Source organism: Podarcis melisellensis, assembly GCF_964234715.1.
Source record: "Podarcis melisellensis genome assembly, chromosome: 2".
Classification (NCBI taxonomy): Eukaryota; Metazoa; Chordata; class Lepidosauria; order Squamata; family Lacertidae; genus Podarcis; species Podarcis melisellensis.
The window spans coordinates 35,112,384-35,134,889 of NC_138529.1; the positions used below are offsets into that span (position 1 = coordinate 35,112,384).

General features: G+C 45.4%; 1 protein-coding gene across 2 annotated transcripts in view; it reads right to left on the reverse strand.

The window, feature by feature from the left end:
• Positions 1–760: 760 nt before the first annotated feature.
• ST6GALNAC2 (ST6 N-acetylgalactosaminide alpha-2,6-sialyltransferase 2) overlaps positions 761–22,506 on the reverse strand; it is a 33,489-nt gene continuing 11,743 nt past the window's right edge. The window contains exons 2-11 of one of the 2 annotated variants that reach the window (XR_014164950.1): positions 15,449–15,541; positions 14,558–14,615; positions 10,787–10,988; positions 7,021–7,186; positions 6,701–6,839; positions 6,389–6,492; positions 4,743–4,826; positions 3,129–3,228; positions 1,367–2,476; positions 761–1,312 (exon numbers count right to left, since the gene is read on the reverse strand). Coding sequence is in view for 1 of the 2 variants with exons in the window: in XM_081898027.1 (XP_081754153.1) it covers positions 2,309–2,476; positions 3,129–3,228; positions 4,743–4,826; positions 6,389–6,492; positions 6,701–6,839; positions 7,021–7,186; positions 10,787–10,988; positions 14,558–14,615; positions 15,449–15,541 (1,114 nt within the window). In the remaining variant the exon portion in view is untranslated. Of the gene's footprint in view, positions 2,477–3,128; positions 3,229–4,742; positions 4,827–6,388; positions 6,493–6,700; positions 6,840–7,020; positions 7,187–10,786; positions 10,989–14,557; positions 14,616–15,448; positions 15,542–22,506 lie in introns of both variants that reach the window. The other variant, XM_081898027.1, reaches the window with a different exon arrangement.

The window sequence follows — 22,506 nt, forward strand, 5'->3', positions numbered from 1 at the left end:
TACAAGTCCCAACCCCTCTCCTGATGGAAGTTGTGGTTCAGCACCATGTGATGGACCAAAAGGTTCCTGACACCTGATTTACAGGTTAGAAATTTAGCATTCCCTATTTTGATCATCTGTCCTGCTCTTCACTTCCTGGACTCTACCAGCTCTTTTTGAATGCTCTCTTGCACAGTTAGTTAGTTAGTTAGTTATTTGACATGTATAAAATGCCTCCCTATCTGTAGAAAACTAGGGGGAATGGTTCTAAGAGAGGCCTTCTTCCTTCTGAAAATGTGTTTCTTGCCAATGCTACTGTAAACATGGCTCTGGTGAATTTCAGAAGCCAAAGGTGGAGCATAATGGAAGCTCCTTGATAAGAAGTACGATTTATGCAAAAGTTAGCAAGTCACAAATTACACAATTAAAAAAAAAAGGAGATGTGACCCTATGCCAAAACAAATTACTGTAACAATATAATATTGTTCCTTAAGCTTCAAAGAAGGGGAAGAGCACTGGAGCAGAATATGCCCTGAACTTTCCCACCACCTGCAACATTTTCTGAGCCACAAAAAGGTTTTCTTTGACACTTTAATAGGGCCCGAACAACTGATTCAGTTCAGCAGTAAAGTAAAAGACAGATTGTTGGTAGTTATGCAGTGTTGCCGTCAGACCTGTTATCTTTGCGGCCGGATTTTCCTTGATTGACAGCAGTGCAATACTTCCCTGCTTGGACTTCTTCACCCCAGGTAAGGAATTTTACACCACATGGACACAGAAATATCAATGGATTGTGGCTTTATTAAGAGGATCTTCTTGCCTCTGTCATCGTATGTGCACGCCTTCGTATTTACATTTAAATACAACATGTTAATAAGTAGTCTCTACTCTGTTATGCGTGTAGTGTTGCCTTAACAGTCGTCTTTGCTGTCAGTCCCTGAGTTTACCCTGAGAGAAACCCAGCTTACAGAAACAGCCCCAAATGCACTGAATTAAACTTTTCTTGGCACAGCATTATTTATTTATTTTAACCGGAGAGTTAGACACGCAACCGTGCACCTTACCCACAGGGGAGGGACGGCTCCATATCAATGCTATAATTTCCCTGCTTATCCCTGCTTCCGCACAAAACCAGGGGGAACTCTTGCGAGGCAGCTAACTAGGCCAGTCCTGGCCCACTTGAAAGGGGTCGAAGAGACAGAGCTGGTGCTCAGGAGTGTGGATGGTAGAGCTGTAGTGTTTCACCGTGATGGAGATCTTCCTGTAAACACAAAAGTGCTGCCTGGCTCTTTTGTCCAGTGCTGACCGTGGGACGAATTTACCAGTGACAGCTCTTCCCATCTCTTCAACTAGCAAAGGAGATATTTTTGCGAGATCCACCCGGAACTTAAACAGCCAGCCTGGAGGAGGAAATCTGGAAAAAGGCTTTAGGAAAGGGAGTTGGGCTGTGTCACTGAGGAAAAGAGCGATTATCATAAAATAAGACACTGGCGAGGAGTGTGTATGCTCAGCGCCCACATGAAGAAAGTAGCCGGTAGCCTGAGCAGTGCAAGAACACGAACTTGTGTGAAAGGTGGAAGATCCGATCATTCTTGCCCGCAACAATTACTGCCTCTTAAAAAATCCCCTTGTAGGTTCCTATTTCACAGTACTGTCCGTTAATGTGGGCCAATAACATTGCATGAGCTGAATGCTTGTTGTGTAGGGCTTTTTTCTGAACAGGAGAGCTGTTCTGAGTGCCACAGGCTCCCATCGCATTACGGAGCAAAGTTTTGTGGCTGCACCGAGGCCACAGCAAACACAAGCGAGCTCCAGCCCTTGTGCCCCATTTCACGACGTGTTTTGCTGGGCAGCTCCTAACAGGAAGAGGCAAAGAGTGGGGCGACTTCAAGAGCAGCCATTTTGTTAGGTGAGGCCAATGTTCCAGGAAGACCAAGCCGCGCCTTGCCTCTGAGCAGAAGCCGCAGCACAATGCTGGCCGGAAACATCACCGGAAGTGTGAGAGACACTTGCAGAGCTGGGACTGTTGCCACTTTGTCACAGCAGGACCACGACTGCCGTTGCAGCTCCCAACTTTGATGGGCCTTCCTTCTAGCATGGATTAGTACGGTGCAATTTGCCCTTTACTGTAGCCCATGGAGATGAGTTCTCCACAGGCTGGCTGGCAGGGTGACTGATGCAGGACTTCCTTTGGCACACTTGGAAGCTGCCGTTTTTCAGTTTTGCTGCTGACCTAAAATAGAGGAAGGGCTGCCCAGGATCCACCTGAAGGATGGAAATCAGGTGAAGCTACCCTCTCCCTTTCCATGCCCATGCACCCAAGCTGCCTTCACCGTTGATACAGCTTCATGATGCCAGTCCGGTGCAAGCTCTTCCACAGCTCAGCTTCCAGCAGCATATCGTGGTTGGCATAGAAGACCAACGGCTTCTTCTCCTGCTCAAAGTAGTGGTCGGAGAATGCCCTGTAGTTGTCGGTGATGAAACCATAGGCACTGACCTGCGGGAGGGGAAGAAGCAGAGGAGGAGGACAACTTAGGGATGGGCGTGGACCTGAGGCCCAACCTACCAGGCTTTGTCTGCCACACACACACCCTTGCCACGCACAGTGCCAAGCCACTTGAAATCTAGTTCCGAGGGCCTTCTGGCGGTTCCCTCACCGCGAGAAGTGAGGTGACAGGGAGGCAAGTATAGGGCCTTCTCGGTAGTCACTCTCCCATCAGATGTCAAGGAGATAAAGAACCACATAACTTCTGAAGGCAGCCCTGTATCAGGAAGTTTTTAATGTTTGGCATTTTATTATGTTTTTATATTCTGCTGGAAGCTGCCCAGAGTGGCTGTGGCAAACCAGTCAAATGGGCGGGGCACAAATAATAAAATTATTATTATTATTATTCGGCACCTAACGGTGTGCTTGCGCTTTCAGATTACCCATGAAAATTGCCCCTTTTCTCCACGCAGAGACACAGAGGTTCTAGCTGCAGGTGTTGGGAGGAAATTGATTATGTTCCCCGTTGGTGCTAGGTGTGTGAGAGTCATCTTCTCCCCTTTCCACGCAGTGTGAAGTCACCGTCACAACTAGGCTTAGGTCTCCACCCCCTGATGCTGAGTTTATCAGCTGCTGGAAAAGTTAACGGTATAAAGACTCTTACCTGATCACAGGTATGAAGAGCTGTTAGAAGCATCAGGGCTCCAGTGCTGGGCATGTAGAGATGTCCATACTGGCTGTTTATTATTTCTGACCTTAAAAACCTGTAAATAGAAGAGGAGCACAGGAGGGTGTTTATAGGTTATTAACAAAAAAAGAAGTTTTTAACCAATTGGCTGTGTCAGGTGCGAACCATGGGCCATATAAGAATCTGGCAATCAGAAAGATTTCAAACGTCCAGCCTGTTCTTCTCCCTGACATGCTAGCATTCCACATACAGGGAATTTTTGCCCATTGGTGTTGCCTCTCACATGATACAAAATGGAATTAAAGGCAAGATTCCTGCACAAACCCCAAGAAATTGTGTATCAGTCTTCCACCCAAATTACTCAGGTGACTCACGGTTCCCTTTGTCTCTTCTGCCAGCCAGAGATTCAAACACCATCGACAAAGAAGGGCAATCAGAATTCTACTACATATGTATGTACAAGTACATAGCTGTCAACGTTTCCCATTTTTAAAGGGAAATTCCCTTATTCCGAATAGGATTCCACGCAAGAAAAGGGAAACGTTGACAGCTATGGTACAAGTGTAGGGGAAGAGGACTGTTATTATTATGATTATTTTACTATTAGGCTGTCTGTCAGTATGTTTTTTACTATGTTTTTATTATGTTTTTATCATTGATGTTTGGTCATTTGTTTTTAATGTTGTACACCGCCCTGAGATCTTTTGAGGTATATATATTGAATAATGAAAACAAACAAACAAACAAATGGTCGGTGGTGTGGAATCTCTGACCTGCTGGCCTAGTTAGACCTGGCAGAGTCCTAATTTGGCCTAATTTCCCCAAAGCTACACCCACCCACAGATGACGTCAGCTGCTGGGCCAGTAAAGAAACGACCGCAAAGGAAATGGTTCAGGAGCCTTCGAGCGCACGCTCAATTGCTCCCTGATAAGTGGGAATTGTACCCATGTTTTTTAAATCTGGCTCCAGACACAAGCCCCACTGGGATTCTTTCCACTCAAACTCCAAATCTGCACTCCAGAGTGAAGCCAATCCCCGCCAAATGCAGGCATGAAGTTAGTAGTGATTGGCTGACTGATGGTGACTTTAAGCCAAGCTAGAATTGGCTATGTTCCCGAGTTTCCAATCAGGATCTCTGGAATGGGGCCAATCCCTGCTGAAAGTGGGGCTTGCAGACAGCTCAGGATCTAGCCCCCTGAGCTGAAAATGTTCCCACCCTGTATGTGTTTCATGTGATAATATGTGGGTTCCCCTCACTCCCACTGACATGATATAAGTAGTACATATATTGCTATTGGGTGGTGTCCAATTAAGTAATACTCAGAGTGGACCCACTGAAATCAATGTGCTTATGTCTGTTGATTTCAGTGGACTTACTCTTAGCATGGCTTAAGTGGCATATCACCCACTGCATATATTAAGGGTGGGAAAGCCATAAATCTCCAGGTGTTGCTGGGCTCTAGCTCTTATCAACCCCAGCTCCAACATGGCCAATACGCAAGGATAAAGGGAGTTATACTCCACCAACAGTGGTCGTGTCCTGCTAAAAAATAGGCTTTGCTGTAGTGTTCAAAGTCTCAAAACATTACCTCTCTGTTAGGTAATGCACGAATTCAGGGTGCAGCAACTTGAACTTTCCTGCAGATGCCTCAGATCCAAAATATTGTTGTGGCCTGTGGAAATAGAGCAAATAAAAATAGTTTTGTTACATGACAACAATTAGACAGCTCTGAACTGATCCTGTGACTGGGGGAGAAAAACAATACTGTACAGTACATAAAGCAGAAAAACTGCACCATTTGTCAAGCGCCAGGATAAAAATACTAAAAATGGATGGCGTAAAAATTAAATAACTCTCCAGAAATCTGGAACAGGAAATCCAAATGGTATTTGCAGAGGGAAATGGAACCCATCTGCACCTGCTGTTGGATGAGGTCCAGGAGAAGGGATTTCTGCTTATTCCTCCTTTCCACCTGCTGTCCAGAGGTTGAGCTACTGAAATGGTGCTGAAAACCTTCCATCTCCCTGCATGCCTCAATCTTCCAGCCTACCCTGTGCTTGCCCCTCTTAGATCACTAATGTATGAAGAGTTCATGGAACGTGGGTGGGATTGAGCTTGCAGTATTGCCAGTCAGAGCTTTTAAAGCAATCAAGGGATATTTTGGTGAGAAACACAGAGCAAGAGAGAGAGATGAGAGAGAGGTCAGAGAATAATTGCAGGCAATTTTAGAAAAGGAACCAGAAAGGTAAAATAAAAGGTAAGCTCCAGCCACAGGCTTGCATCCATGCTTGCGCAAAGGAAGACCTTGTGCTTCTCGTTTGGACACAAGCATCTCACCATGTGTCCCTGCACCCTAGACCCATGACTCTTACAAAGCATCGAAAGAGAAAGCATGAGATCAGTTGAACTTCCTCCCAACAGTTTCCATGAAACTTTAAAAGATTCTTCAGTGCTTATGAGAAACTCTGCAAGACCAGTGTCACACCACTGACATGGGAGTTCAATCTTAGGACATCCACATGACACGGAATACAATCTCATGATACAATAGCTCTGGTTGGGTGTTCTGGAAGTGAGGCTATGTTGCACCTCCCACTGTCATCTGCGCATATTGTGCAAACATCTGAAAGGAGGGCGCTATCATGTGTCTACAGGCTTCCATGTGACCTAGAACCCCCCCTCACACAATCAGGAACCATGAGCAACTGAGGTTCTACATCATGTAGAATCCTGTACCTGCAACAACTCCCTCCCCACTTCAGACATTTGTGCTGGATGCGAAAATACCTAATTCAGTGCAGCCTTGCTTCCTGCTTGCAAATTCCCTTCAACCGTGAGTGGAATGCCTGAAAAATAGGGCTGGCATCACTGAAGACTGAAGGAAGCACATCTACAGTTGTGGAGACAAGCGCTACAACTGCACTACGATCCCCAGAAGTGTGATTTTGTGAGAACAAGATAACACGATCTTTTTTAGCAATGGGGTCTGGCTGCTGAAAAGCCTATTTACTGCAGGGTTAGCTTGCTGGCCTGAAAGGTTGCCCTCTGAGCTGCCTCAGTAGGAACTGGAAGCACAGAGACATTAAGGCTGAACAGAAAGCAGAGCACAAAAATGTGACCAAAGGGATGTCAACACGACTAACAGCGGCTGATGTTCCTAGCTGAATCTGCTCTGGATGTCTCCAGGAGGACTGAATGCAAGGACAGAGAAGCAGACAAGAAGCACCTACTTACTCATCGCCCTTGTCATACCCGTCTGGGACCGGAGTGCCCAATATGGCGGATCTCAGCATGATATAATCTCGTAGATCTGAGGGGATGAAAATGTAGCGGATGTCCTGAAGCAAAAATAGGGGAGGAATGCAAAACACAGAATAGAAATTTAAGAATTGCACGTGGCACCCACAACAAAATGTTTCTGTATGGGTTCCAGGGTGTCAGCCAGCCATATATAGACTCTTTTCCAGATACTCCATCCATTCCTGGCTCCTGGTTTTCCATTCCCACTCACCTTTGAAGAACAGATAAGATTATCGATGTATGTACCTTGCCCTGTGGTATCTGCGTGAAGCCATATTCTGCATAAGCAATGAGGGAATTCTTCATGGTGTTTACTGTGAAACCATAGAAGGAGATTTTCGTCCCAACATCTTCCTCGAAGCCTTTGATCACTGCCCCATTAAGCCTGTAAGGGGTATTTTCAGACATACATAGGTGTTAACCAGAAGAAACAACAGATTCAAGATTTTATTTTTGTTTGGCAAGCTCTCTGACGGGGGTTTTCGGGGAGCTTTTTACACCTATACCCATCCGCAAATTGGATTTGGGACCCTACTTAAGAGGAAGGGATGCCAACCCCATTGTACCTGAAGACGAAGTCATGAGCGTCTATCTCCTTGCCTTGACGAGAGCCGTTCAGAATCCCACCGTTCCCAACCACAGCACAGCGGCTGCAGCCATCAGGGAGCCCGGTCTTGCTGAAGAGCCTACCACTGGCAGAGTCATTGAGGAGCTGCACGGTGGATGCAATCGCTGCCAATCAGAACACAGAGATGCACATCAGGAGAAGGGCGGTACCAAGCACAAAAGGCTGATGGATGTGTTCCCTCTCTGCCACCCCAATGATTGCTTGTGTCATTCTTTGCTGCCAAGCACTTTGGGCAAAGTGGATACAGAAGGAACTATGAATCTCAGAAACTGACTAGTTCAAAACAAATGGTACAAGCTAGTTTGTTTACTACATCAGGGAATTGAACATAATGAGCTTCTGATCTGTTTGACTTCCACAGACCCCTGAAACATCCATGAATTGAATTTTGGAACAGCTTGATATACATAGTATGTTGAGGATGTCTTAACGCTATCTCCACCAAATAAAACATTGCTTACTTATTTCCCCAGCATAAAGCAGCTTTTGGGGTGGGGGTTCTATTGTTCAAAATCAATGAGTAACAGTTCATGATGAATCAATTGAGAACTGCAGCAAGTTGATTAATGGCTTTGAGTCATTGTTTTGAATAACTCATTTTGTGGTAGCTCAAACTCCTGCAGATAATAGAGATGAAGCGTTTGTTGGAGGTGCCTTAGTTCCTTCTCTTCCCTCTTCTTCCAGATGGAGCTCCCTACTTTTTCCTCTCAGTGATACCGTCAGGGCAGGACTATGTGGGCAGAAGGCACAGGGCCCCACTTAGCAGGAGAAGCCTTCAAAGGCAGCAGAGTGGGTGTCCATTTTGAAGTAATACACACCACCATCTAAGGCAAGGCCACCATCTAAGGCATTTTATGTGGATTCCTCTCACTCCCACCTGTCCCACCAACATGAAACATGCAAGTAGGGCATAAACTGAGTCTCACCCTAGAGGCCAGACACTGAGGTCCAGCTCCAAGGGCCTTCTGGTGGTTCCCTCACTGCAAGATGTGAGGTTACAGGGAACAGGCAGAGGGCCTTCTCGCTAGTGGCGCCCACCCTGTGGAATGGCCTCCCATCAGATGTCAAGGAAATAAACAACTTTTAGAAGACATCTGAAGGCAACCCAGTTTAGGGAAGGTTTTAATGTTTGATGTTCTGTCGTGTTTTTAATAGTCTATTGGGAGCCGCCCAGAGTGGCTGGGGAAGCCCAGTCAGACGGGCAGGGTAATAATAATAATAATAATAATAATAATAATAATAATAATAATATACACAGTGGACCCACTGAACTAAATGAACTTAAATTGACTGATTTTGGTGCATCGGCTCTGAGCCGATGGATGACTTCCATTGAACTGCAACCCTCCAGATGTTGTTGCACTCCAACTCTCAATAGCCCCACCCAGAGTCCAAAGTTGCTTAAATGCACCACAGTTCCCCATGCGACTGGTTACAGAGTGGGGTGCAAGGAGCTGGGGAACTCCAGGAAAGGTGCTTTGCCACCGTGGCTTCTGTGCTGAACTCATCTCAAGGCAGAAGCTTTCACACTTCCAAAAACTCTCTGCAGCCAGTTTCCCCCCTACATTGCTTCTTTGATTTGAAGCATGTCCCACATTCACTTCCAGTTAAGAGATTCAGGACATCAGCTGGCCAGGCAGAGAGCGGGCCTGGAAGAAAAGGAAGAGTGGGCAATGTGGTAGGAAGTGAGATAATTCCCAAAAGCCAATGGCCATGAGCAGCAGCAGTGGCAGCAGCGACAACAATGGAGTAGATTGTGCCAAATGCTTTTGGTTCAAGTTAATCATCACAAAGACACTGGGACCTTTTATTCAGGCAAATGTCACAAGGCGTTGATACCAGTGTTTTCAAAGGCTTCCTCTCCCTTCAGATCTAACTCTTTAAAGAGATGCCAGAGCTTGTGTGAAGCCCGCCGTCAAAATGACGACACTTGCAAACATTGGGACATTGCTGAGAAAGTAGAACGTTGAAAATTCATTTGGGTTTGAGCAGCTGATAGATGAAGAAAGACTTTCTTTTCCTTTTCTTTCCCCATGTCCTTCAGTTGTTGCTGATTCAGAGAAGGCACCCTTTTTTATATACAGTGGTACCTCAGGTTACATACGCTTCAGGTTACAGACTCCACTAACCCAGAAATACTGCTTCAGGTTAAGCACTTTGCTTCAGGATGAGAACAGAAATCGTGCTCCGGTGGCGCGGCAGCAGCAGAAGGCCCCATTAGCTAAAGTGGTGCTTCAGGTTAAGAACAGTTTCAGGTTAAGTACGGACCTCCGGAACGAATTAAGTACTTAACCCGAGGTACCACTGTATAGGATGCTCACTGAATACATGCAGAACGAGCAGAGAGGAAGGATGCTTCTTTTGGGTCGCATAAATTGTGAACAACATCACTTCTCAACATCTGATCAGGGGAGGTATATCATTCCTGATAAGGATCAGTCACCCCCTTCCCCATCACCTCAGTCTGGATCAGGCAACCTGGATATGTGATGTACTCCACTGGCTGTGGGGCAACTCCCATGTGGGAAGCACCAAGAAGTAGCAGTGGCATGTGGGCATAAAGGAGGAAAAGAGATTCTGGGTGTAGCTGCAGATAAGATGTGCAGAAACTACAGGCAACAACACTGATCCTGGGCTTTAGAGCCTTTAGGTGGGAAAATGCTTGGCATGGCTCTGCCCAAGTCAACAACAGTGATTCAGCTGTCGGGAAGCCAGGGAAACACTGCCAACCTGCCCCACTGTCCGTTACTGGGTTACATGAGAAATCAGGGATAGGGGACAATTTCAGCCCAATGGACCAGATCTTTAATTCCCAGGGCCAACTTTGGCAGCTGGGTTGAAGAGAGGGGACTATTTTCTTTTGGGGCAGGAATGTGTTGTTGTTTTTAGAAGCCCACCTATGTTATCAAATCGTTCAGCACATGGAAATTCTCTGCATTATCACTGGTTGTCATCCACAGAAATAAACACAGATCAAAAAATTAAAATGTATGATTAGGCAGAAACGGGATGTGCACATCCAGTTAAGGCACGAGCCATGGCTGAATGTGAATGAGGAGCACATGTGAGCGGCACGCCCTGCCTTATCACTCCTCCCCTAGTGCAAGTGGAGCGAGGAATCATGAGCTTACAAACTTAATGCTCATGTTTTATTTCTCTCAAACAAACCATGACGGGGAAGCAAAAGAACAAAACATTGGCTTCAGATACTGCTTTGTTTGGAGACAAACACCTGGCTTAGAGGTCCCAGCAAGGCAAGGGTCATGATGTGTTGCTCATGCCAGGGGATGAGTGAAGCGGGAGCGATTTGGCAGCAAGCTTTTATGGCTTACCATGTTGTCCAAACATGGCTGCTGAGGTTATGAATACCACCATCAATTAATGGAGTGAATACCACCATCAATTAATGGAGTGAATGAAGCACAGGGCCCCAAGAAAGGATGTATTCTTGCTTCGTGTGTTCTAGTACCATCTGGCAGGCACTGGATGGTATGAAGTTCCCTGGGCATTACAAAAAAACTGTCATGGGCAATCACTTGTTCGCACCAAGGTTGGCTCATGTGTATTTATGCCACCAACACCTCCTGGAGCAGAGCATTGTGAGCCTGGTTTAGAGCTAGGGTAATTAGATCACAGTGCATGCATCCAATGTAGCCCACCATACAACAGAGTAGCCCTCTAGAGCTATGTCCCCAGCCCATTACCTGAATATGACAAGCCACGCCAGCCGTAAGGGACTTTGTGCTCTTTTAGCTTCTCCCAGGTCTCCGGGGTGAAGTGCTGCTTCTCCATCAGCACCGGGATGCCAAAATCAAACTGCTTCCTCATCGTTGGGTCCACCTTTACTTTGGACTTCAGTGAGTGGGGACACAAACCAGACTGAGAAAGGCTTGGCGTGAGCAAATCCTAAAGTGGTAGAAGTTAACACCAATCAATATTTCTTTGGAATGTCTACTTAGGTAGGTCACAGAGAAGACTGGCAAAGAACATAGAACAACCTTAACAAAGCCCCAAATTATATACAGGAGTTCTCAGTTACAACACTACAAACACATGTTCATTGATGAAAACATTCCTGCACTCAGAAAACTCAAATGCTGAGATCAGGTGCGATTTTGCCAAATCAAGCAAAGAAACAGAACTTGAAAAAGCCTGTTGAAATCTTTGGTTCTTGCCCAATGGCAGTGACAGAACCACAACAGACCACTGAACCCAAAGGGGAGGAAACAGTAGTCGGAGCAATGTTGTTACAGAGGTTTGGGCTACACCCTCTGGGTTTGCTTAGCCTGAGCACCTGCGCTAAACGTAATGTGGGATGAAGCCATGCAGGAGACTGGAACAGCCCTGGTGGGACAGGTGGGAAGTCAGGTGTGCTGAATCTCTTAACAGTTTTTCTGTGTCCTGAGAAGGGGTTGCTGCATTTCCGTTGTCTGTTAAAACTTCCAGTGGGCAGCAGCTATCAGGTCACTAGTTCAGGGAATTACGCCTGTACTGAAGGTACATTGTTTAATTAGTTGACTGTTAAGGGTTGATGCTGCTCAGGACTAAACAAATGTTCCGCCCACACAGACACAACCCACTTGTGTAGCAGTTTTGCTTTGCTTTGCCCTTTCTTTGGGGTCAGCCCTTTCCTGCATCCCATAACACTTGATGGTACAGGAAGGAAGGGAATGTATGACTATTTTCAAGCTGCACTGAATATTGAACAAAGAAATGGTGGAGGAGTATTGCAAACACCAGAGTGGGGTGGGGGCAAGAATCAGGGTTTAGGGAACCGTTTTTCTCTTCTCCTTGTGGGTCAGAGGAGAAAGCCTAAGATTTATGGTTCTTCCTCCTTTGTTGTGACTCACGAGAGGGGAAAAAATACATGTTCTGGGATGTGGGGTTGGAGATCAACGCTTTTTCACTTCTCGGCAACTCTGTAAAATAGCATTCCATACCGTCCTACAAGTCAGATAATTTAGTGCACTAAACGAAGCATTCCAAATTTACTTCTATGGATCCGCATGAGCTTAAAGTCAGATGTTAAACAGCAGCGAAGAATCGTATTCCTAGCTCCCACTGTTTGATGCATTTGCACTGGCTATGTAAATACGCTGCCCATGATTAAAAGCCTGCCATTAACATCAAAGGCAGATTCACACGGGCTGCACGGATGACATCTGCCGCTAGACGGATGATTTGAATGTCAAAATTTGAATTCCAATTTTGGGGGCCAAATACCAATTTTTAAAGTCAAATATGGATGGTATTTGAGTTCTGATGAGAACGTCCAAGGCAAGCATCAGAATCCAAATATTGTGCAGCAGAGTCAACCTAAGCATGCTCATGGCTGGGTTTTGTTTTTTTTAAAATATATTCAACTCATAGCCAAAAACATCTGCAGAAATTCTGATTTTATTTATTTTGACGGGATACCTTTTCAGATGCCGCTCTTGCGCAATGACCCCCAAAGTGGCCTACAATAAAAATAAAGTGAAGCAGCAGCCAAATTCTCTGATAATTTCTGTGATCGCAAGGGTTGGCGTGAGGATAAGGATACTGCTGGCTGTCGGTCAGAGTGAAAAAAGCATTAACCAGGGAAAGTGATATCCCCCTTAGGAAAGGGTCCGACAGATGGAGGAATGGGTTCTTTTCAGACAAAGTTACTGGACAATACAGTTGTTCTCCATTTACTGTGCGCATTTCAAGGCTCCATGTCTCTGGAGCTCTCTCCCCAAGGAAGTACACATGGCCCCACCTTTGTTACCTTTGCAATATACCTTTTCAAAAAAAAAAAGTTGCAGACTGTGTTTACTAAGCAGTGTTGTGTTGGGCTTTTAAACAGCTGTTGTGAGTATTTAGTTCTTTCACTGGTTTGTTTCATAAATCTATTTTTTTAAAAAAGCATGAAGGGCCTTTGACTTGAAAGGCAGAATGTAGATTTGTGGGTGAATAAGATACATGAAGAGGGACGCGGGTGGTGCTGTGGGTTAAACCACAGAGCCTAGGACTTGCCGATCAGAAGGTTGGCAGTTTGAATCCCCACAACGGGGTGAGCTCCCGTTGCTCAGTCCCTGCTGCTGCCAACGTAGCAGTTTGAAAGCACGTCAAAGTGCAAGTAGATAAATAGGCACTGCTCCGGCGGGAAGGTAAACGGCGTTTCCGTGTGCTGCTCTGGTTCGCCAGAAGCGGCTTAGTCATGCTGGCCACATGACCAGGAAGCTGTATGCCAGCTCCCTCGGCCAATAAAGCGAGATGAGCGCCTCAACCCCAGAATCGGCCACAACTGGACCTAATGGTCAGGGGTCCCTTTACCTTTCAGATACATGAAATAGACATCCCTGCAGATTTTGCATCAGTTCTCGGCAACTGCCTTTTTCTTGCAAATTACTGTATAATGCTGAATTGACCAGGAAAACGTAAGATCTAGGTTCAAAATCTACTTAAAGCATACTAGGAGATTTTGGGCATGTCACTGATGCCTTGCAGTAACCCTTTCTTCTCTCTCTCTCTCTCTCTCTCTCTCTCTCTCTCTCTCTCTCTGTATGTGTGTGTGTGTGTGTGTGAAAGAGAGAGAGAGGGAAAGTGAGCAAAGCATCCTAAAGTATTTTGTTGAATTCAAACTTAAGTCTTACTCAGAGTAGATCCCTTGAATTCAATGGGATTTAAATTAGTCACAACTAAGTTTAGCTTTAAGCAATTATTAATATAATTTATTATAAATTCTAAAGTATTACACACACACATACACACACACACACACATGCATTATATGAATATGCTACACATTTCTCTGTTAAGTCTTAAGATATCATAGCCAAATTCTGCAGGATGGTTCCCAAGATCAAGGAAAAGCTTTTCATCTATGTCTGGGGACATCAGGGTGCCATTTTGAATTGAGCTGGCAGACTAAGCCTTTCAAAGCTTCACTGATTTTAACCAATGATTGCAAACCTATGCTGATTTGTTGTTGCTGTTGCTCCTTAGAATCCCCAAAGATTGCCAGGTATGAGGTATTCAAGTCCTGTGGATTTCAGTGCATCTGCTCTAAGTGTTAATTGAGTGAGACCATCAACTGATAAATTTTCACAGCATGCAACCCTTTTCCACTAAGCACACCTGACGCTAAGGCACTCTGTGGCTTAGAAGTCCAGAATTTCATTTTCAGAGGTTGTTCCTCTTGGTTGTAAACTAGCAAGCAAGAAAGTGAGGGATATACCTGTATTCGTGCCATGCCTGTTCCAGAGACATGTGGTCAACCTCTCTAACTCTGAATTAGAAACAAGTGTTGTGGAAGATTAACTCTTACGATGTGAGCCTTGAATAGCAGAGAGTAAATAGTTTTGTCTTTATTTAGTTTTTAATGTTTGATGTTTTGCTATGTTTTACATGTGCTGTAAGCACATGATGATGATGATGTCTGGGTGCTGACCTGCTTTTGGGAAGGGGGCAAAGGGCAAGGAAGTTCTTAGAATGAAGCATGGACTTGTTACCTTCTCCTTAGGATGATTAAGAATTCCTCTCTCAGATGAATTTTTGGTTGGGTTCCCCCTAGAATGAAAACAGCAGGAAAAGGAGACTGACTTTCATGCACAAACATTTGTTCACTGTCTACTGAGATGCCTACACTATCCAACAACCCTTTCTAAGGGTTTGCTCAACTTCCAGTGATTTAGATATGAAATCTAGACCCTTTTATAGCCATGGGATAGTTACAGATTGATGAACCTGTCGTACTGGGTCTGTCCCATTGCCATCCAGCCCACAGGAAGCATTAAAGAGCATATATCAACATTGCAGTGCACTTATGAAGATGAAACCTGTGATACTGTTTGCCTTTGGTGACGATCAGAATGTTCCGTTGCTCAAGGAACTAAACACTTGGTAGTTGTAATTCTGTGAGGAAAGGGGAAGTTGTCAGCATGGCTGGATTTAAAAGGCTGCATGTGGCAGGTTAGGAATTGGGAAGGAAACCTGGGAAATCAAGGGCCAGGGAGTCCAAAGACAAGAAAGATGAAGGAAGGAAAGGTGCAGGGCAAACCATGGAATATGAAAGACTAAACTGGGAAGAGGGGGTTAGGGCTGCAAACTATTGTCAGAAGGGAAGTGGGCAAGCCTAGGACACTGGGGAACTGTGGAATCAAGAAGGTTATTAGCCAACATGGTGCCCTCAGAACCCTCTGGGCTACAACCCCCAGAAGCTCCAGCCTAAATCCTGACAGCGCAAATCTGCTAGCTGTGACTTATCTCGGCCCTGACATCCCTCTAGGGGCAAGAAGGACCCAGAAGAAGTGGGTGACTGAATCAAATGCATCGATTTTAAGTAACCACCCAATTCTCTGGCAACATTTCTGTGAGGAAGGGTTCACTCCAGCCTCACTCACCTCTTTGTGATGCTTTCTCTGGGCAGACTGTGGTTCCTGACATCTTGGGGAATTTCTGCTTGCGCTGGCCCCAGTGTCTCCTGCTGCAGCAGTCTGGAATACAGTAACAGAAGCAGGTGGAGAAGTTATGCATAGAGTTCTCATTTCATGCCAGCATTCCTATAGGTTTCGCCTCCAGAGACATCCATTTTATTCCACATCCATGATTATTTGTGCCCATGACACTACTGGATCAGTCACACACAATCCCACTATCAATACAGTTTGCATTTCTAAATGATTTGGGCTGGTTTGCATGAAATAGTCCATGCATATCCCATAATCTCCTGCTGAAATCCCATAACCTTTTGTTATGGATTATTTGTTCTGGATTATGTTCTGGATTATTTTTGTCCTAGGTTTGTTGTACCGTAGCCCCTACAGACAGCAATGACCACCTCCTAGTGGAGCAGCAATAAAACTGCTAGCACATTTGCAAAGCTAAGCAGGGTCCAGTATGGGTTTCAAATTGGATGGGGAACCATGTGTAGAGATTGCTGAAAAGCAGAGGGTTGGGCTAGATGACCCTCAGGGTCCCTTTGAGTTCTATGATAGCACTGGGGAAGCATTGCAGAACAAACTCAAGCAGGATAAATCCACTACTAAAGCACTTATTATTGTGTCAAGGACACGTTGCAAAGTGTGCCTGCAAGAACACCAGTCTGGAGAGGCCCTCAATCTGAGCTGCCACATAGCTCAGTTCTTAGATCTTGCAAACTTTGTGTGACTTTAGCTCTGAGGTATGTAGCTGTCAGTGTTTAGCAAAACTCCTGAATTAACTCATAATTTAGATGCTGAGGAATAACGTGTTCCACCATAAAGCATGGCGGCATGAAGCAATTCCTCCCCCTCCCCCCAGTTTTTGCACAACACCTTAACTATACAATGAATTTAGATCTTAGAACACCAGTGCTGGTTTCCTTGTTTTTACATTGCAGGTGAAGTAGAAACAAGCATGGAGAATGTGGAGTTCAAGTACTCCACATACCTTGGGTTAAGTACTTAATTCGTTCCGGAGGTCCGTTCTTAACCTGAAGCACCACTTTAGCTAATGGGGCCTCCTGCTGCTGCCATGCTGCCGGAGCATGATTTCTGTTCTCATCCTGAAGCAAAGTTCTTAACCTGAAGCACTATTTCTGGGTTAGCGGAGTCTGTAACCTGAAGCGTATGTAATAGGCACATTAAAAAAACAACAACACAGCCTTCTCTACTGGACTTCCCAGTGCTTGTAGGGATCCCAGTTTGCTCAAACCTGGCCTGAGTTGGTAAAAGGATCCACAAAGAAGGAGCAAACGGCATTTGGGGGGCGGGGCGGGGGGGAGCAAGGGCATAAGGACACGTTCCAACAAGATGCAGAAACTTGCAAAGACAGAGTCTTGTGGTAAAACTGAAACCGGCCCATCCACATTTTCTTAGCTTGAACCTGTGTGATTTGGCAATCTCTTGCTTGGCGCAGGGCTGTTTCTCAACCATGCCTTTTGCAGAGGTGAGGTGGTTAGAGTGCCTCTCTATGGCTCTAAAACCCACTAAAGCAATGAAGCACACTGGGCTACTGAGAGGATAAAAAAGGAAGGGATGAGGATAAAATGGGGAGAGAATCAGAAATGCTGCCTTGAACTGCCTGGTAGTAAGGCAGAATATCTGTGTAACGAATGAATCAATGAATAAACAAATGTTATAAGAAAGATGCGTGGCAAACCTGCATCTAATCAAACTTCTCTGCGCTGCCCAACTGCCTCATATTATTAGGCAAGGCAGGAACGTTGTTGACTTGAATGGCAAGCCAGACTTCTTCCTGTTCCTACAAGGCTTAGCGGGCCAGAGACAAATGAGACATGCTGGCCCTGATTCAGGGACATTCCTGCACAACAGCAGGCTGCCTGCCGGAGGCTTTGCAGGATGATCCCCCTCCTTCTCCCCATCAAAGAGATGATTAACGCTGTCAGCTTAGATTGGAACAGCCCTTACACTTCGCCACACACAATCCGCACATGGGAGATGTGAGCTGGCAACTCTCACCCTCTGCCTGGCATTGCATCTGTGGCAAAGGAACACAACACCTGCACAATGCCTGGTCAGGTGCTGGATCTAGGGATTTTGCATGCAGATCCGCTCCTCTGGATCTGAGTTCCCATACTTCGCCTTCAGTAGAATACCAAACTCCAAGGAATGTGAATTTTTATGTCCAGCTGCTTAATATTGGTATTAAGTATCCAAAGCCTCCTTTGTGGCTCTGGGCCAGTAACAACAGGTGTGAATTTATGGCTCAGATCAGTGCAGCAGATCACCTCAGCCATTTGGATCATGGAGGATGTCTGTTGAGGGCTACTAGCCATGATGGCTATGTTCCCCTCTCCACTGTTAGAGGCAATATGCCTCCAAACGCCGGTTGCTGAATACCAACCCTATTCATGCTTCCCAATATCTGCAAATCACCGATTGGGAGAGTACTAATGCACTCAGGTCCTGCCTGTGGTTTTCCATAGGCCTCTGGTTGACCACAGTGAAAACAAGATGGCGGACTAGAAGGGCCATGGGCCTGATCCAGCAGGGGGGCTCTTATCAGTGTTGGTGCCAGGGGTCACAACTCTTCTGCAGGGCCCCCACTTCCAATCTCTGGAGCCCCTTGGCCCCACTTCTCCTCCCCTTACCCCCTTTGACAATGCAAGTGGTGACCCGAGTGAGGAGACAGAGCAGCATGCTGTCCCTTGGGGTGGTGTGAGGCTGCAGCCCAGAGAAAGAGGGCAAGCAAATGGAGGCAGCAGTGAGGAAGACATGCCCCCCCCAAAACCTGGAACCGACACTGACTTGGATGGTCAGCTGGTATCAACCTGCAGGATAGGAGCAGGTTGAATGGGATGAGGAGGCAGGGAGAGCTGCTGCAAGAAATGCTTTTGTTTTGTTTTGCTGTGGAGACCACCCCACCAACCTCAGTCTCCCCTCCGTCAGTCCCTCAACCCATACCCCTGGTGGCATTGCTTGTAACCCTCCTCCTCCTTAGGTTGTGTACAAAGCGCATTCTTTCCCTCAAAGAATCATGGGCACTGTGGTTTGCTAAGGGTTGCTATGAATTGTAATTCTGTGAGGGGTAAACTACACTACCCATAATTCTTTGAGGGGAAGAATGTGCTTTAAGAGTGTCGTGTGTACACAGTCTTAGTCTCAGTGTTGCCCTTGAGGATGGGGACAAAACTAGAATTACCTGTCTCCCCCTGTCTCTCAAGGGCTGTGGTTGCATGCCCACTGTTGGTCTCCCTGCCACTCTCAATGGGCATCAGCCCCTGCTGTTTATTTTAAATCTGCTATGGTTACCACAGCGTTCTCTAGAGCAACCATATTTGCATTTCTGAACGTTACTGTTTGTTACTATTTAAGGACTATTGTTGCTGCAAACCTAACACAGCCTGACCGTGTGTTGCTTGTTTGCCTTGCAATAATTGCTCAACCAGTACATTTTTACATAAAGGGATTGTTACAAAAGACGCAAGTTTTCCAGTCCATGTTCTTTGGAAAGTGAATGGAACAACTCTCCAGCCTTCTCTCCTTGGAAAGCAAGGAGACCCCGTTAAAAGCAGCGGCAGTGAACGTCTTCCACTATCAGGGAAACAAGCAGCACAAAGAATATTTGGGAAATCCAAAGGGTTGATCCAGCCAAAGAGCCCAGTTAAATTTATTGTGGATAAGAAAACAGCTTCAGGATCCCTGCCCCATGCAGGAAGATCCTGACTATTATTCATCTGACTAACTTTATTCTGAAATAAAATCACTCACAGGGCCCAATCTGGAACATGCTTCTGGATCAGGTTCCTTTTTTCTGCTGGAAAATGCCCCTTCCCTGGCTGCTATTTGTTCCCGAAGGTGCTGTTGGCAGTAAACACCCATTTGGGTTGCTGAAGTATCAGCCATAAGATTAACAATTTGCAGGAGAAATCAGTGCAGGACTGACCCCAATCAAACATGCAGCACATTCCACACTGAGGCCCTGAAACTGGATTTTCTTCCAAATGATAGTGGTCAGATGAAGGATTATTATCATTATTATTATTTAAAGCAAGCATGCTACTGATCTAGAGGTGTCCATGAGAATTTCAAAGGAATTCTACTTGAATGATTTCAAAAGGAGGCACCAGTATGAGATGCTGTATTACTTACTGAGCAAGGAATCTTGGCCGGAAAAAAGACAATGGCTTCCTTTCCTACAACAGCATAACTCAGTTTTGCCAAGTTGATTGTATCTGTCACTGCTTCCTGTAAAGAAGCACTTGAGCTTGTTTTAAGCAACTGTAATTCAGGCACGTCCAACCGGTTGATCGCTGGGGCACTGCAGGTCGATCGCGGGATTAAATAAATTGGGCAATGACAACTCTGAGCACTCCCCTCTAAAAGAAGCTCAACAATTTTGGGCACTCCCCCCCAAAAAAAAATAGCTCAACAACTTTGGGCACTCCCCCCAAAATAAGCTCAACAACTCTAGGCAATGGCAATGGGTAGAACACTGCCTTTTTTATACTGGGAGTAGATCACAGTATCTTGGGAGTTATCTGTACTTGTTGCATCTCATTGCTTCCAATGTCTATGCACTTTGCACGTGTATAAAAAGGACCCTTGACAGTTAAGTCCAGTTGCAGTGCTCATCTTGCTTTACTGGTCAAAGAGCCGACGTTTGTCCGCAGATAGCTTCCGGGTCATGTGGCCAGCATGACTAAGCCGCTTCTGGTGAAACCAGAGCAGCACACGGAAATGCTGCTTACCTTCCCACCAGAGTGGTATCTATTTATCTACTTGCACTTTGACATACTTTCGAACTGCTAGGTTGGCAGGAGAGGGACCGAGCAACAGGAGCTCACCCCGTCGTGGGGATTCAAACTGCCGACCTTCTGATCAGTAAGCCCAAGAGGCTCCATGGTTTAGACCACAGCGCCACCTGCGTCCCCTTGCATGTGTATACATACCTGCAACTGAAGATTAATATTACCATTCCTGCATCTGATGATGTGGCCTCTAGTCCACACAAGTTCATGCTATTTTTTTAATCTTTAAAGTGTCATAAGACCCTTCATTGTTGCTGTTGTTGTTGTTTGCATATTTAAGGTAGCAATCCTTGCACACTTACCTGGGAGAAAGTCCCATTGAATGCAGTAGGCCTTATGGCTGAGTAAACATGCATAGAAGAAGAGGAAGAAGAGGAAGAAGAGGAAGAAGAGGAAGAAGAAGAAGAAGAAGAAGAAGAAGAAGAAGAAGAAGAAGAAGAGTTTGGATTTAATATCCTGCTTTATCACTACCCAAAGGAGTCTCAAAGCGGCTAACATTCTCCTTTCCCTTCCTCCCCCACAACAAACACTCTGTGACTGAGTGAGGCTGAAAGCCTTCAAAAAAGTGTGACTAGCCCAAGGTCACCCAGCAGCTGCATGTGGAGGAGCGGAGACGCGAACCCAGTTCACCAGATTATGAGTCTACCGCTCTTAACCACTACACCAAACTAGGATTTGTTTTCACCTCTAGTTTGGTGAGATTTAAGCATGTGCTTCACTCCTATAGTGAAACAAATTGAATGTCAATTCTGCTCAAGTATCACTGGATCATGCCGGAGGTCTGGACAAATCAGCATATTTGCATGTGAAGACCATTATTTTACTGTACTTAAAGGAGCAAGTAGTTACAGAGTTATTGTAAAAAGTAAAGAAAGAACAGGAAGCATTTTGAGCCTGCATACACACCATCGATTTAAAGGTTACTGGAAAATGAAGCACTGTGAGAGATAAACTACAGTTCCCAGTACTTTTTTTTTTAGGGGCAGGGATGGTGCTTTAATGTATGGTGTGTATACAACCTGAAACTCTATATAAATATTATTATAAAATTGGGTCTCCCAGTCTAACTCAATTAAAGTACTGTACAAACAAAGACACTAACAACTGACACTTCTTATTCAGAAGGACGGACAAATCTGTCATTCAGATTCTCATTTTTCCCAACCTTAAGTTCAGTTCATTCCATTTTCACATCCATTTGCCATTTTCCCTTGAAAAAGTCCACATGAAGATTCACAGTTCACACACACATTTCTTTCGATCTTTGTGTGCAATTTTGTCCAATATCGTTTTTGCAAGGAATTTCCCCAACTATGTTGCTTTGCATACTATTTCCATATAGTTGTGCACATTTTTTCATTGGATAACTGCAGCACAAAATTTGGGGAAGTGAGAATTCTGAAGGGTATCTTATTAGTGCAGGAAGTGTGACTTGGGTCATTCGCATCAACTTCTCCCCCATCCCTACTCAGAAGTAAATCCTACTGTATTCAACTGGGCTAACGCACAAATAAACGTGGGTTGCAGCCACACAACCCATAGCTATTTTGTTCCTACTTCTTCTTTTCCAGATGCCTGTTTTGTCTTGGATCTTACCCAGCCACTGGTAAACCTGAGGTCAGGCAACTTGGCTAAGCCCTTCTCAGTCAACAGCTCCACCTCCCTACATGCTAGATGGGTCATCTTGGAAGAAGAAGAAAGAGGCCCATTCATTGGGAAACAGAAGGTTGACTTCAAAGCAACTCTCACAGCAGCCTGCCCAAGTTCGGGTGGGTGGGGAAATCAATATCACCATCGTGTATCTATGAAAAATGCTTTATTGTGGATTAGACAAGGCACATGTTGTTGAAGAGGCATTTACTGAAATATGAGCTCTTGCTGATAGTATACTCGCCATCCTGGCTTGAACTTTCTGCAAGGCGTCGCCCCAAACCTGAACTGGCTTTAGGGTTGAGTTTTAATGCAGCTCTGCCTAGTTAACACCTGCTTCCCATCAAAACTAAACATGGGCACAACTGGAAGACAGGCATGTACTCCCTTGCAGTAATCTGGAGCTGCCACATCCACTGCAATGTGCAAATGGAGCTCCAAGCACAGACTGCCTTGTTCATTGCAACAGAGACAGCCAACCTCCATGTACAAAGAATGGAAGCACAGATTTTCTCCCTCCAGCAAAATGAATGGATTGGCTCTCTGTGTGTAGGTGTT